General features: G+C 30.9%; 1 protein-coding gene across 1 annotated transcript in view; it reads right to left on the bottom strand.

The window, feature by feature from the left end:
* The window catches only part of LOC106471037 (sister chromatid cohesion protein PDS5 homolog B-like), a gene marked incomplete at its 3' end in the record, with an annotated part of 70332 nt that overhangs the window by 54613 nt on the left and 1948 nt on the right, over positions 1-13771 (bottom strand). Inside the window, exons 2-4 of the mRNA XM_022399663.1 lie at positions 6396-6523; positions 5016-5213; positions 1252-1338 (exon numbers count right to left, since the gene is read on the bottom strand). Of these exons, the coding sequence (XP_022255371.1) occupies positions 1252-1338; positions 5016-5213; positions 6396-6497 (387 nt within the window). The remainder of the gene's footprint in view (positions 1-1251; positions 1339-5015; positions 5214-6395; positions 6524-13771) is intronic.

The following is a 13771-nucleotide window of genomic DNA, read 5'->3' as shown; positions in this document are numbered from 1 at the left end:
TATTTCATTTAATAAATGATTTGCTTTGATATATAAGTTGTTTGGGTTTTTCATCTAAAAAAAAGCGACAATTAATTTCTTGACGACTCAATAGAATGAATGCAGGCTGTAACAGAAAATTACAATTGTTTATCCTAAATAGCTTAAGGCTTGTAACAGTCTACATCTGTTTTACATAATTTTCTTGTTTTATTGCCCTCTGAACTGTTTATAACTAATAATCCCACAATAAAAGCTATAAATCAATCAGCAAATGCATAGCTCAAAATATCATACTGAATAACATACTCACAAGAATAGATTTTACTATTCTTATTTTTCATTATATTACCTAACCTAATATGTTTCTAATTGTTACATTTTAGTTACTTTTATAACAAGAAATAAAATATATACATAAAAAACAATAAATTTTATACTTACATTCAGCCTTGTTTTTTTTTTTTTTACTAATGGCACTAGTATATCAAGTAATTATTTAGTTGAGAATACACACAAGAACCCAGAATAATAACATGCACAAAGCAAACAGTGTCCCTCAATTATAATAATTTAACTGGCTTTCTAACTAAGGCATAAGTACCTTAAAATAATTCCCTTAGCTACTCCATCTGAACTTGGCAAAAGTAACTTTCAATCGTTAGCCGAATAAATAAACTCTGTACTGAGAACAACATAGCATTATATATCCTTCGGTAAATTAAAACTTTGTCTTTCTATTGGTTATAAATGATATAAATTGTCAGGGAGAATTATTGGCAATTTGTGAGTGAGAAAGAATGTGACAGGTGGGCATGGCTAGTTCATCTAGTTTATGCCTTAGTAATATATATGCTATGTTAAACTCAGGACATTACAGAATAATGTTAAAAAATTTCAGGATGGGCAAGTCATAGTGAAGAAATGTCAATTCTCATACATGGAGATTGAGAATTTATTTAAATATTTCCTTTTAGTACATTAAGAAATTAAAATTTATATAATATTAACATTTGATTTATTAACTATGTTTTGATGCTAAGTTTATTCTTATACATTGGTAATAAAGTAGTTTAATTAAATATTGAATGTAACTCTGTAAAAGGTTGTGACATGCGCACTTTGACCCACCCATAATGATAAGGTTAAAATAATACTTTAAATCTAATAAATAACTCTTATAGTTTTATTAATAATCTATTGGTTACCCTAAAGTGTAAGATGTCAAGTGTTTACTATTCCACAATTTATTTTACAAAATATAGCACCCACCTCTAACAAATAAAAGTATCTTTTGAATGTTGGGTCTTTGGGATCTTCTAGACCTCTTAGCTGCTGAATGAAGAATTCAAAAATAGTCTAATGGAAGAAAAATGAGTATTACTGTAAAACTGATAAAAATATTTATATATGAAGACCACAAAAACACCAAGACAAACTAAGAAAATTGATTCTATGGGCTTGTCTACAATTACATTTTCTGTTTTTTTTTTCTGTCCTAAGTTTTATTTAGATCCACCAAAATGTTTTTTTCTAAATGAAAGTAGAAATAAAACAGCAATTTCATCTTCTCATTCTTTAAGAAAATGGCACATTTAGAATGAACTTCTTAGACTTATATCAGGCTCATATACAGTTCACAAAAAAATGGCTCTTTAACTAACAGTAGTGAGGAAAGTTCAAGTATTGAAGCAACCAATAAACACAGACTTACCACCATCTCTGATGTTATGAACATTTTGATTACGGTAACCAGAGGTCACTTCATTTATAATTATTAATAATATTTTCAAAAACTGGAAAAGTATATGAGAATTTTATAGAAATTCTCTTCTCGAAGTTCGTAAATTTGTGTATTCTTTAAATATAAAAATTTTAAAACACATGAAATGACGACACTAAGAAATTTTTATCACATACAAACATACTTTCCCCTGTTAACCCTGAAAGATTTTAATATTACAGAAGTTTTGGCCATGAAGTGTGATGCTCTTTAATCATATAATATCCTGTTAACACTCAAAAATTAATACAAGTTTCAGCTAAACAGATAAATCACCAATCGGTTAAATCAAAAGAAAAAGCAATATATGCATGAGGCAATTTTCAAGTATAAGCTTCGAAAAATAAGATGATATGGTTTACTCATGCTAAACCCATACACAAATTTGGTATGAGCACAAGGTTTATATTTATTAATATATGTATATATTCTACATTTGGAACATAAACTCTTAAATGGTTTAAAAATATACATTCATGCATTATCCATATCAAAAAGTAATTCTTCACACTTCTGAAGTTCAAATGTAATAAATTATGGTGAAAAAAATTCGTAAAACCTATAAGTACCGTACAAAAAACATTTAAAGTGAAGAAACAGTATACGAAACCTTTAAATTTTTAAATTTCATGTTTCTAAATTTTTAAACTCTCTTTTTTCAAGCCAGAAACAAAGAACAGTTTTGGTTTGATGATTAGGAGTACACATTTTTAAATGTTTGTGTATATGTCTGAGCTTCCACATTTCAAAATCCTCAGAAACTGCGTGCCTTTCTAGGAATGTACATAGAATGTTTTCTAGAAATAGAACGAACATTTAGTTGTCCAACAGACAAAACATAATGGTAAAACTTGTTGTACCAAGCATTGAGCAATATTGATTCCACAGCCACACTTTATACATGTATGTAAGTATCTATAAATACTCAAATATATATTATTTACAAAATGTATAATGACAACAACAAAGACAAGCATACTCTAATAATTTTTGTCAACTAAGCTTAGAAGAAGAACTTATAAGGGCAAATTCATAATAAAAAACAATAAAAAAACAGATCTCCAGAGCTTGCAACATTTTTAGGAACTTATGACTTGCTTCGAGATCTAAGATAACATCTTAGTTGTCACAGATTAAGGAAAAAGAACTTTAGGAGACATGAAAAAGATACCAATAGACTATATTTGACCAAATGAATATGTTTTATTATGTCATGCAATCCTTACCAAAGCCATCTGTGTAACTAGAGCAACGTCAACAACACTAATTATAAAGAAACATAATTTGTAGTGCTAATTAAAACTTGTGTAATGTCAATAAAAATACAACAAAAAAAAAACATACAATTATTAAGAGAATACACCAGACTTGGACTATAGCAATATGTATATGTTTAGGAACTGACAAATCTGTAACATAAAAATTTAAGGGTTCAACCTGCTATCTTTACACTTTAAATGTTTATTTTTTATCATGATCAATATGACATTATTTGTATGTTTTTTGTTTTCAACCAGGAATCACACTTGTGCAAAAAAAATTGTGTATTTCACACAAAAAATAGAATAATGTCTATGAATTTAGTGTATGCAATTGTTTTTTCTTTGCTATAGATCATTGCAAATGTTCTGTATTCTCTAAACCTAACTAAACTGTCTTTAAATAGAAGAAAATACTTTCAAAGTTATAATTTGACTCTAAATCATTTCAGGAATAAAAAGAGCATCTAAAGAAACTATAAAATAAATTCCCAGATTTGTGGTTTGTTCCTCAGGCTTCTAAAATTTCCCATTAGATTTCTTTGTTCATCCCTGCAGGAGCTCTATCTGGTTACTTTCCCACAAAACATAAAATACTGCTTAACTTGAATAGTTTATAATCTGCTCTATCCAATCATATTTAAACCTTGCCTATAACTGTTTTCAAAGCTTTACTTTATTACTAATTGTTCAAACCACATGAAGTTATATCATAAAAGGATAATAATAAAGAGCTGTAGTAATAAAACCATTAACAGACAAGAAAATAAAGGGCAGAAATATTCTAAAAATCAATAAATACTTAAAGAAATGAAAGTTAGAACATTTTTTCATTGTCTTAGCAAATTATATAGAAAAAAAAAACTTTGCAACTTTATAAAATATGAACCCTACCATATTTTTGAGTTAAAAATTATCATGTGTAACATCATACACTGTCTTAAAAATCAAGTTAACTACAGATGCTTTTTCCCACATTCAACTTAAATTTTTTGTTTCAGTTTAAAATCAGAAGTGTAAGAACAGCATTTCAGATCTATCTTTGTCTTCTTCAAATCGCTGCCAAAGAAGCCTTTCGTTCAATAAGTGAACTCATCAGATGGGCTGGATGATGAGAAACAAAAAGACTCTCTGAAATACTATTTATGTATGCAGTATAATACTTTTTGAGTCACGATGGCAAATTTAAGAGAATGTAGAAAAAATAAACATCTGTAGTTAACTTGATTTTTATAAACAATTTTAGGCATATTGGTTTCCAATAGTTTGCCAGCTTTCAGCAATTAAACCATAAACCATGTGCTGTAGAATGTTTCAGTGTGTTATGAATGTGCAAAATGCAATTTCTTAAATGTAAGTGCAAACCCTGGATGAAGCTAATTTAACTGTACAGCACTAGTTTCTTAAAATATCTTCAAGTAGAAGTTAATGTGGAGAACAATAACTCCTGAACTTCCTATTCTAACAAGTGACTAGGTAATCCAAACAATAACTCCTGAACTTCCTATTCTAACAAGTGACTAGGTAATCTGAACAATAACTCCTGAACTTCCTATTCTAACAAGTGACTAGGTAATCCGAACAACAACTCCTGAACTTCCTATTCTAACAAGTGACTAAGTAATCCGAACAACAACTCCTGAACTTCCTATTCTAACAAGTGACTAGGTAATCCGAACAACAACTCCTGAACTTCCTATTCTAACAAGTGACTAGGTAATCCATAATGGGGTATCAAAAATGTTAAATTAATGTCATGTCTTTACAAGTAGAAATATTCTTTATTAACCTTGTTGTGTGTAGTGTACACAGGAGAAATGATGCAAGTGTTTATATGGGTGCTTTAAATAGTATTATTTTATGTCATTACTTGAATACTATACTCCTCTTTTTTTTGTGGAGGATCTTTATAAACAAACAAGAAATCAGAAACTTACAACTACACACATATATCAAGTACTTATCTTTTTAGAAAAAAACTGAATAACAATTACCTTCAACTGACTAGGATCTTTATAAGGAGCCTCAGGTGCAAACACTCTGAAGACATCTGCAACACAACATGCAATAAGCAGTCTCACATCACGACTGGGATGTTGCAGAAACCCATCAGTAGCTAAGTGGAGTGCTAAGGGGATGTACACTGTGTTGTCATCATCTTGGCTGATATTCTGGAATGCCTGGGCACACTCCTAACATATTTAAATTTTTTATCTGAGTTCTTATTCTACACCAGGTCATTAAAATAAAACATAAGTAAACTTTCCAATGTATCATAATGACACTCTTTGACATTCATGATGTGGAGCAAAGCTTTATAAAATGTTATCAAATATTACATTTTTACAAGCATTAGGGTTACACTGTGATATTGAAAAGTTAGCTATGTCTCTCCATATTTCAAAAAAAGTATACACACAACATTTAGTAGCTATATTTATTAATTAACAAACAATAAAAGACAGAAGTAAAAACAATTAAGTAAACTTATTCATTGTGCATACTATATTTATAAAACACAATATCTTTAACATCTGTATTAATTCTGATATGCAAGAAAATATTTTCTTCTAAAAACAAAAAATATTTCAATTTTCAATAGATTGTTTAGGCAGAATATACACGATGAGTAAACTAGAATGGATGGCAACTGCCTGTTGTAAAAACGCAAGTGTAGAGGACGGCGTTTCAAAAGTCATCCTCTACACGTGTGTTTTTACAACAGGAAGTTGCCATCCATTCTAGTTTACTCATCATTTTTAATCTTGATTACACTCATGCATTTTTCTTTAGTTGGTAGCCTCAGAATATTTACTCATCATTTTTAATCTTGATTACACTCATGCATTTTTCTTCAGTTGGTAGCCTCAGAATATTTATTCACCATTTTTAATCTTGATTACACTCATGCATTTTTCTTTAGTTCGTAGCCTCAGAATATTTACTCATCATTTTTAATCTTGATTACACTCATGCATTTTTCTTTAGTTGGTAGCCTCAGAATATTTACTCATCATTTTTAACTTTGATTACACTCATGCATTTTTCTTTAGTTGGTAGCCTCAAAATATTTACTTATCATTTTTAATCTTGATTACACTCATGCATTTTTCTTTAGTTGGTAGCCTCAGAATATTTACTCATAATTTTTAATCTTGATTACACTCATGCATAGAGGCTACCAACTAAAGAAAAAAGAATATTTATTCATCATTTTTAATCTTGATTACACTCATGCATTTTTCTTTAGTTGGTAGCCTCAGAATATCCCAAAAACAGAAAGGCTAATCCTTAATTCAGTATTTAAATAACAGTTATGCATAATTAGAGATATATAAAATAACAATGATACTTATTCTAATACAAAATGCTACCTTTAACCTCCTGACTAGGTCATCAGTACTAAGATCATCAGAAACTTCTTTCACCCCAGACGGATACACAATTTTAGCTTGTACCTTTGCTGCCTTTGGCATTTTGTAGCTTAACAGTTTGTCATCACCTGCAAAAAAAAATGTAAAAACACTTAGTAGAACCAATATTATGGAAAGTTTTCAAATAAGATGTTTACCTTTTCAATACTTACAAGTGTAATAAGATATCACTGTAGGTGCAGTTCTATCATATCACAAAATACTAAAAGTTCATTCTAGAATAATGAACATTAATACATTAAAGGTGAGGTATTCTTCAGTATGCATGCTTCTTTCATTAGATGTTGAAAATAACATCTATATGTTTCTAATGTGATTGGATATGTGAGCACTTGCTACTATTTTTTGTCAGTCCTTGAATAGTGGGCAGGTACCAGAGGATTGGAAGTTAGTTACTGTAACTCCTCTTTTCAAGGGAGGTGAAAAAATTGTACCAGTAATTATAGACCCATAAGTCTTACATTAGTTGTGGGAAAAGTTTTGCAAAGTCATTTAACAAAGTTCAGAATTTTATTGGATAGTCAACATGATTTCACTACAGGAAAATCTTGCCATACAAATCTTTTGACATTCTTTGAAAAGGTTACTGCTCATGTAGATGAGGGTAAGAAGGTAGATTTGGTGTATCTGGATTAACAGAAAGCTTTTGACAAGGTATTACATAAAAGGTAAGTAAAAAAAAAATTATCTCTGTAGGTGTGGGAGATAAGTTAACAAACTGGATAGAAAAGTGGCTAGACGGAAGAAAGGAGACGGCTCAGTCTTAGGAACTTTGCTCTTTTTGATTTACATCAATGACATAGATGAAAGAATGGACAATAAATTACTTAAATTTGAAGATGATATTAAGGTGTTGGGTGTTGTTAGCTGTAAAGAGGATGCTGCTGATTTACAAAAGGATTTCAGTCATTTAGTGAGTTTGGCAAATAACTGGCAGATGGGTTTTAATTATAATAAATGCACGATAATGCATGTGGGTTATCATAATTTCAATTATAAGTATAATTTGGATTGGAATAACTTTAACAGTGTCATGAAAGAAAGGGATCTTGGTGTAATAGTTGATCAGTCTCTTAAGCCATCCAAGCAGTATGCTGCTGTTAGTGGTAGGGCAAATAGGATTTTAGGTTACATCTACATAAATATTAAATACAAGTCTAAAGAGGTTATAATTTCATTGCATAGATCATTGGTTAGGCCATATTTGGAGTATTGTGTTCAGTCTTGGACTCCTTACCTTAGGAAGGATATTGAATTGTTGGAAATGGTTCAGAGTAGTGTTACTAGAATGGTGTTTGTGATGGAGGGGGTATCATATGAGGAAAGATTAAAAATCTCTAAAATTGTTTTCTCTTAAAAAAGACGAGTTGGAGGGGATCTGATTGAGGTTTTTAAGATTGTAAAGGGAATTGATAGTGTTAATACATTATCTTTTTTTCATACTTAACGGCAAAAATAGTAGGACTAGGAACACAAGTATAAATCTTGGCAGGGTAGGAGTCAACTTCAGTTAAAATAGTTTTATTTTTTTAACAGAGTGGTTGGCCTTTGGAATGGGTTGCCTTCTGATGTGGAGGCAGTAAATTTAAATGAGTTTAAGAGAACACTTGATAAGTATATGAATGATAAGGACTAGCTTTAAGATTTTTTTTAAATTTATTTATTAATAGTTTTAGTTTAGTTCAGATGATGGAAAACCAAGATGGACCAATAGGTCCCATGTTGTCCCAAAACGTTATGTTATCACATTAATTTTGTATATGTATTAAGACTCATGAATTTGTATATTGAGCAGGTGATACAAGTTCACTAATCATTTGATGTAAACATTTGCAAATGGACACAATTTACCCTATGTTTCTTCAGCTACAAAACAAGTAAAGTTAGCTTTTATGTTTGGAAATTATAGGCCAGACAGTCTTAGTTCTGTAGTGGAAAAAATTCTAGTCTAACAGAATATTTAGAAAATCTCTTAGTGAAATATGATAAATGAAAACCAACATGGATTCACCACAGGGAAACCTTGCCTTATTAATCTGATACCTTTTTCTCAAAGACTTTACTTATCTGGATGAGGGGAAAAGGTGTTGATTTGGTGTACTCAGATTTTCAAAAAGCTTTTGATAAGATATCACACAAAGTATTATCTAAGAAAGTCACATCAATAAGGGGCAGGGAGAGGCTAGTTTATTGTATTCTAGGGTGATTGGATGGGAGAAAGCAAAAGATTATTAATGGATTCCAATAAAATTGGACTCTTTTTACTAGTGGAGTGCCTCAAGGGTCAATGGTTGGGAATTTGCTCTTTCTTATTTACATTAATGATACTAAAAGGGACATAACAAGTAAACTAGTAGCTTGCTAAAGAGATTAAACTCTTGGGTATTTCTAGCTGTATTGAGGATGTTAAGGTACTACAATTTTACTTGGCAAGTTGTACAAATATTTACCAAGTCACCTTCAGTTATAATAAATGCAAGGTACTGGATTTGGGTTTATTATAATTTGGACCTCACATTTTTATATTACACGAGAGCCTACACAATAACATGACTGAAAAAATGGAATCTAAAATAGTTGTAGATAAATTATTCAAGCCAATGAAGCAGTGCTCTATTACTAAATAGGATAAATGCTTCTGATTTCTTACTGTTATATTCTATAGATAAATGAATGAGAAGACATAAGTTTAAGATTTGGCTAGGCTCCTGTTAAGATGATTTTATTTGCTTAACAGTGTGATTGGCTTATAGAAAGAGTTGCCAGTGGCAGAAGTAAAGACAAGCACTATACATGAGTTTAAGAGGAGGAATTGATATTTTCCTGGCATGTAAAGTGTAGGTTAAATTTTTTCTCCCAAGAATTGATGTGTAAGGAAAGCCTTGGAGAACAAAACATTCCTTTGCTGTCCACATATTATGTTATGTTACACATCTAACATTTCTTTGAATAATCAAAAGGGAATGAATATATAAAATGAAGTAATGTACTGATCTCTCAATCAGAATTGTGCAAAAGTTCTGCAAATCTTTGAAATCTGTGCTCCTGTAGTTTGATTTTTTGTACCTATGATATAAAACCACCATAGTTCAAAATGATGGAAAAAAGCATAAAAAGAAGACAAATAATTGATCTTCTTACTTTATCATGACTTTTATGTTACACAATAAATTTAAAATTTTAAGAAAAAGCCAGCACATAGTTTAAATAATTTACTTCGGTAAATTTTTACAAGTTGTTTAATCTGAGTACAAAGCAGTGCAACACTGTCAAACTGTCTTTAGTTTTTCTACCAGTCATCAATGACAAAAATTTAAGATTTTTCAGATTCTGAGTTTTTCATGCAGACATATATATAAGGGATGATTTGTTTTCCAAAACATCATTCAATACAGCAAATATAAGTATCAAAATAACAAAACAAGGAGAATTAAAACCTTTTGACAGATTAAAATCTTTCATCCTGTATGGGTTGTCTGGGCCACCCACCCAGGTGTAATAATTCTTAGCTTACAAAATTACTAGCCACCCCCAAACTAGTTGGGATTAAAGTCATTATGGAGAAGACAGATTAAAACGTTTTCATAATGGCAGTCAGAGTTTTAAAAGAAAATTTCAGCTGATCACCAAATACTGTGATGTACACATTGGACATTTACATGAAAATCATTTCCTATAACAACAAACAAGGCAAGGACCAGAGAAAAAAGCTCACTGAAAGATGTGCCACATATCTAAAAATCCATTCCTTGAAGAACCAAAGGAAAACTGCAAAGAAACTTGCTAATTACATTAACATGTCATGCACAGATAAATGTTTCAAGAAGTAGTCTTGAGAACACTCTAGAAATGTGACCATTGTGGAAGAGTAACAGCAAGAAAGCTCTTACTACACAAAAAAAAATCTAAAAGAGAGACTAGCTTTAGAGAAAGATTGTATAACCTAGTCTTTGGAACAGTGGCACAAGGTGCTTTATACTGACAAAGCCTAAGTTTGAACTGTTTGGTTCCTAGTTACACATATACATTAGCCAAAGGGTAAATACGACGTTGCAGGAGTGCTTTTTGCCAACAATCAAGCATTCAGAAGGCTCTGTGATGGTTTGGGGAGCCATATATGTGAATGGTATTGGTCACTGTCATAAAACTTATAGAATCATGGTTCAGCACAAACACCACACTATATTATCATTCAATGCCCTCTAGAAAGATGGCAAAAGGGCAGATAATGACCACAAACACACTTCCAAGAAATTTTATCCTTATTTGGCAAAAAAAGAAAGCTCAGGAAATCTCCAGCTAATGAAATGGCTACCACAAAGTCAAGACCTTAACTCCATAAAACAAGTCAGGAATTTGTTGGACTCTATGGCTGGTGAAAGTACCAAATGTAATAAAGAAAGCTTCTGGATACAGCTTCAAGAAAAATGGAAACCAATTCACCAGAATTTTGGGAAAATATACAATACAATGTAACAAAAATGCCAAGATGTTAATAATGTCCAAGGTGAACACATTAAATATTATCATTAAAAAATTTTAAATACATTATTTGGGTACTAATTTTGTACTGGTTTCTTTTAAGATTAATATGCAATAATTAGTTTTTAATACACCTCACTTCAACAAACAAACTTCATGTTCTGTTGTTTTCTTTACATTCTCACAAATGAAGTAGTGGCAGTGTACTCGTTTTCTGGTTAAGAGTTGGTTTTCTTAGCTTCATGGCAAAAGATTTTAGCATCAGAAATTTGAATTCTTCCTAGGAATGGAGTATGATGCAGAAAAAACTGAAGACAGGCACAATATAACATTTGTTTAGACAATTGTTGGTAATACTACTGATGTTTTAGGTTTTAGCACTACAGTCTTCCTTTATTTAATGCAGAGCCTTTACTGGTTGATTTAATATATATCTGTTTGCACCTTGGTCACATGAAGTGATATACCACTAGTGAGGTAATCAGCTGATGTTATATGTCTTTAAAGTTGAAGGGTCCTTTTAACTTAGACTCTGTTTTACAGGACACATATTCAAATAATGTACTTACTCATCCTACTTGAGTCATAATACAACAAAGCAGTGATTGAGAGGTTATTTATGTTGGTAAATTCTTTAAATAGGTAGTAGTGTGAAATGGACTATTAAATTGAAGTATAATGTTTAACAACTTTATTTATGTCACACAAACTAGGTTAAGGACTTTTTTAACATTATATTATTTATTTAATCTAACCCCATATTTTGCAGATGAAGGAAAATAAAACACTTTCATTAAGTGGACTGGACTTGCATTCTTCTTTTTTACCAAATAATTCAAAAGAACCCACCCAACGAGAGAAACAATTACAATAATACATATTCCATAAACATACCTGTATGAAAATGAGGTTGGATCTGGTTTCAAATAATAATATGTCTCTATCTGTCTGCAGAGTGATATGTGACTGATCTTTAAAAAAAGTCTGCTTCTCGTATCGTTAGCCCATAGAATGTGTTCTTGGCACTACAAAAGGTTTAGTGCCCTCTCTGAGTGAAATGCACATCAATGGGTATCTGACATAAGGCCAGTCTTATGCTATTTCTAACAATCTTATACTTCCACAGGAGTTCTGCTGATGGCAGTGTAAGGCTACCAAAATGTAGTCTCTCAATGTTAATTATCGATCACATAAAAGTTTTTGTCTATTTTAAACATTGTTCTTACTTTTAATTTTAAACTTCGTACACCCCCCCCCAATAAAGTCAGGTTCAAATTCACTGTATTTCATATCAGTTTAGCATATTAAACAAAAATCATATGCATGACGCACTTATAGTACAATGACATCAAGATACTACTATTGTTCTATAAGAAACTACTTTACACCTGACAGACTCAATTTACAATGCTCCATCATCTGTATGGAATGTGGTATACCAAAAATTTTTAACAGTTATTGTTCTAACTAATATGTGTGTGTGTGGATTATATAAAAAATACATCAAATGTGTATGTATCCCACCAAAATTGGCAGCAAGTAGAGTCCAAAAGGTAAGGGTCTGTGACCTGAAAATGTTGGTGATCCTGCAGACCTATTTACATACATGAACATCAGGTGCCTTATTTGCATAACACCAAAATGGGATAGAGGGTGAAAGAAATTTATAACAGCAATTCAGCCCTGTCATGGGTGCATTGCTATAATATTATAAAGTTCTGATTATCCTCAAGTTTTGTTCAGTGTGTGTGTGTGTATATATAACAAAGTATGCAACATAATTAGAATATAAAAAAATGCTTAACATGCATTATTATTAATGATATTGATTGCAAAACTCTAAGATGACTCAAGTAGCTTGAACTGCTTTGTATTTTAACCACTATGCTATATGCTTTCTTGAGTGAAATTACAAGGAGCAGCAAATCAAGTATAAATCCAAAAATTGTCCAACAGCAAACACACTCATCTAATCATAGTTATTTTAACAACTACTCTATATTAGATTCAATCAACTAATCGTACTAAGGTATCTTTTAACAATGATCCAGATGTGTATACACATAAATACTCATTTCTTTACATCAAAAGGCATTATAAAAACAATTGTGCATAGCAAGTACTCGTACTATTCACTGTTACATATATCATTTATGTATATACGCATATTCATCAGTTCAAAAAAAAACAAACTGTATCAGTAATAAATTAAAACAGAGCAAGTGGGGTCCATAAAAAGATAGACAAGTTATACAGCAATTTTATGATTTGATGTAAAGGCCTTTACAGCATATCCAACACTGTTTGTATCCCACCACCATATCAAGGCTTGCTGTATCTATTTTGTTTGCTCTCCCAAGCAGTAATGAAGAGATGTGATTCAGCAAATTGACTGTCGAGCTTAGGCTTCTATGTCACTCACAGATTCACTCTTTTCTTCACTCATAAAAATTACAAGTTTAACTCTTTCAGCACGAGCTCGGTCTCTTGGACCAACCTCAAAACCATTTTGTGCTTGTTATAATTTTCATGCTATAACTTTTAAATTAGTAAGCAAATGTTAACAAAATTTGGGAGATTATCAGTAAACATTACAATGCTTTCATACACAAATTATCAAATTTTTGTATTAAGTCTCAAGGTTTAAAAGACAATGTTTTTCTCATGTCTATTTTTCTTTTCAGTCACATTTCAATTATTATACATTATATATGTATATAGATTATTGCTATTTGAAATAAGTTAAACTAAAAAAAGGTAAAGCAAACAATTATCTCTTCTAGTTATGACCTTTGTACTCAGTTGCTGCTTGACGTAAGTTGCTAAGCCTTTAA

Source organism: Limulus polyphemus, unplaced genomic scaffold (assembly GCF_000517525.1).
Source record: "Limulus polyphemus unplaced genomic scaffold, Limulus_polyphemus-2.1.2 Scaffold4362, whole genome shotgun sequence".
NCBI lineage: Eukaryota > Metazoa > Arthropoda > Merostomata > Xiphosura > Limulidae > Limulus > Limulus polyphemus.
Note: the sequence above shows the minus strand (reverse complement) of the source record. Positions and strands in the feature narration are given on the sequence as shown.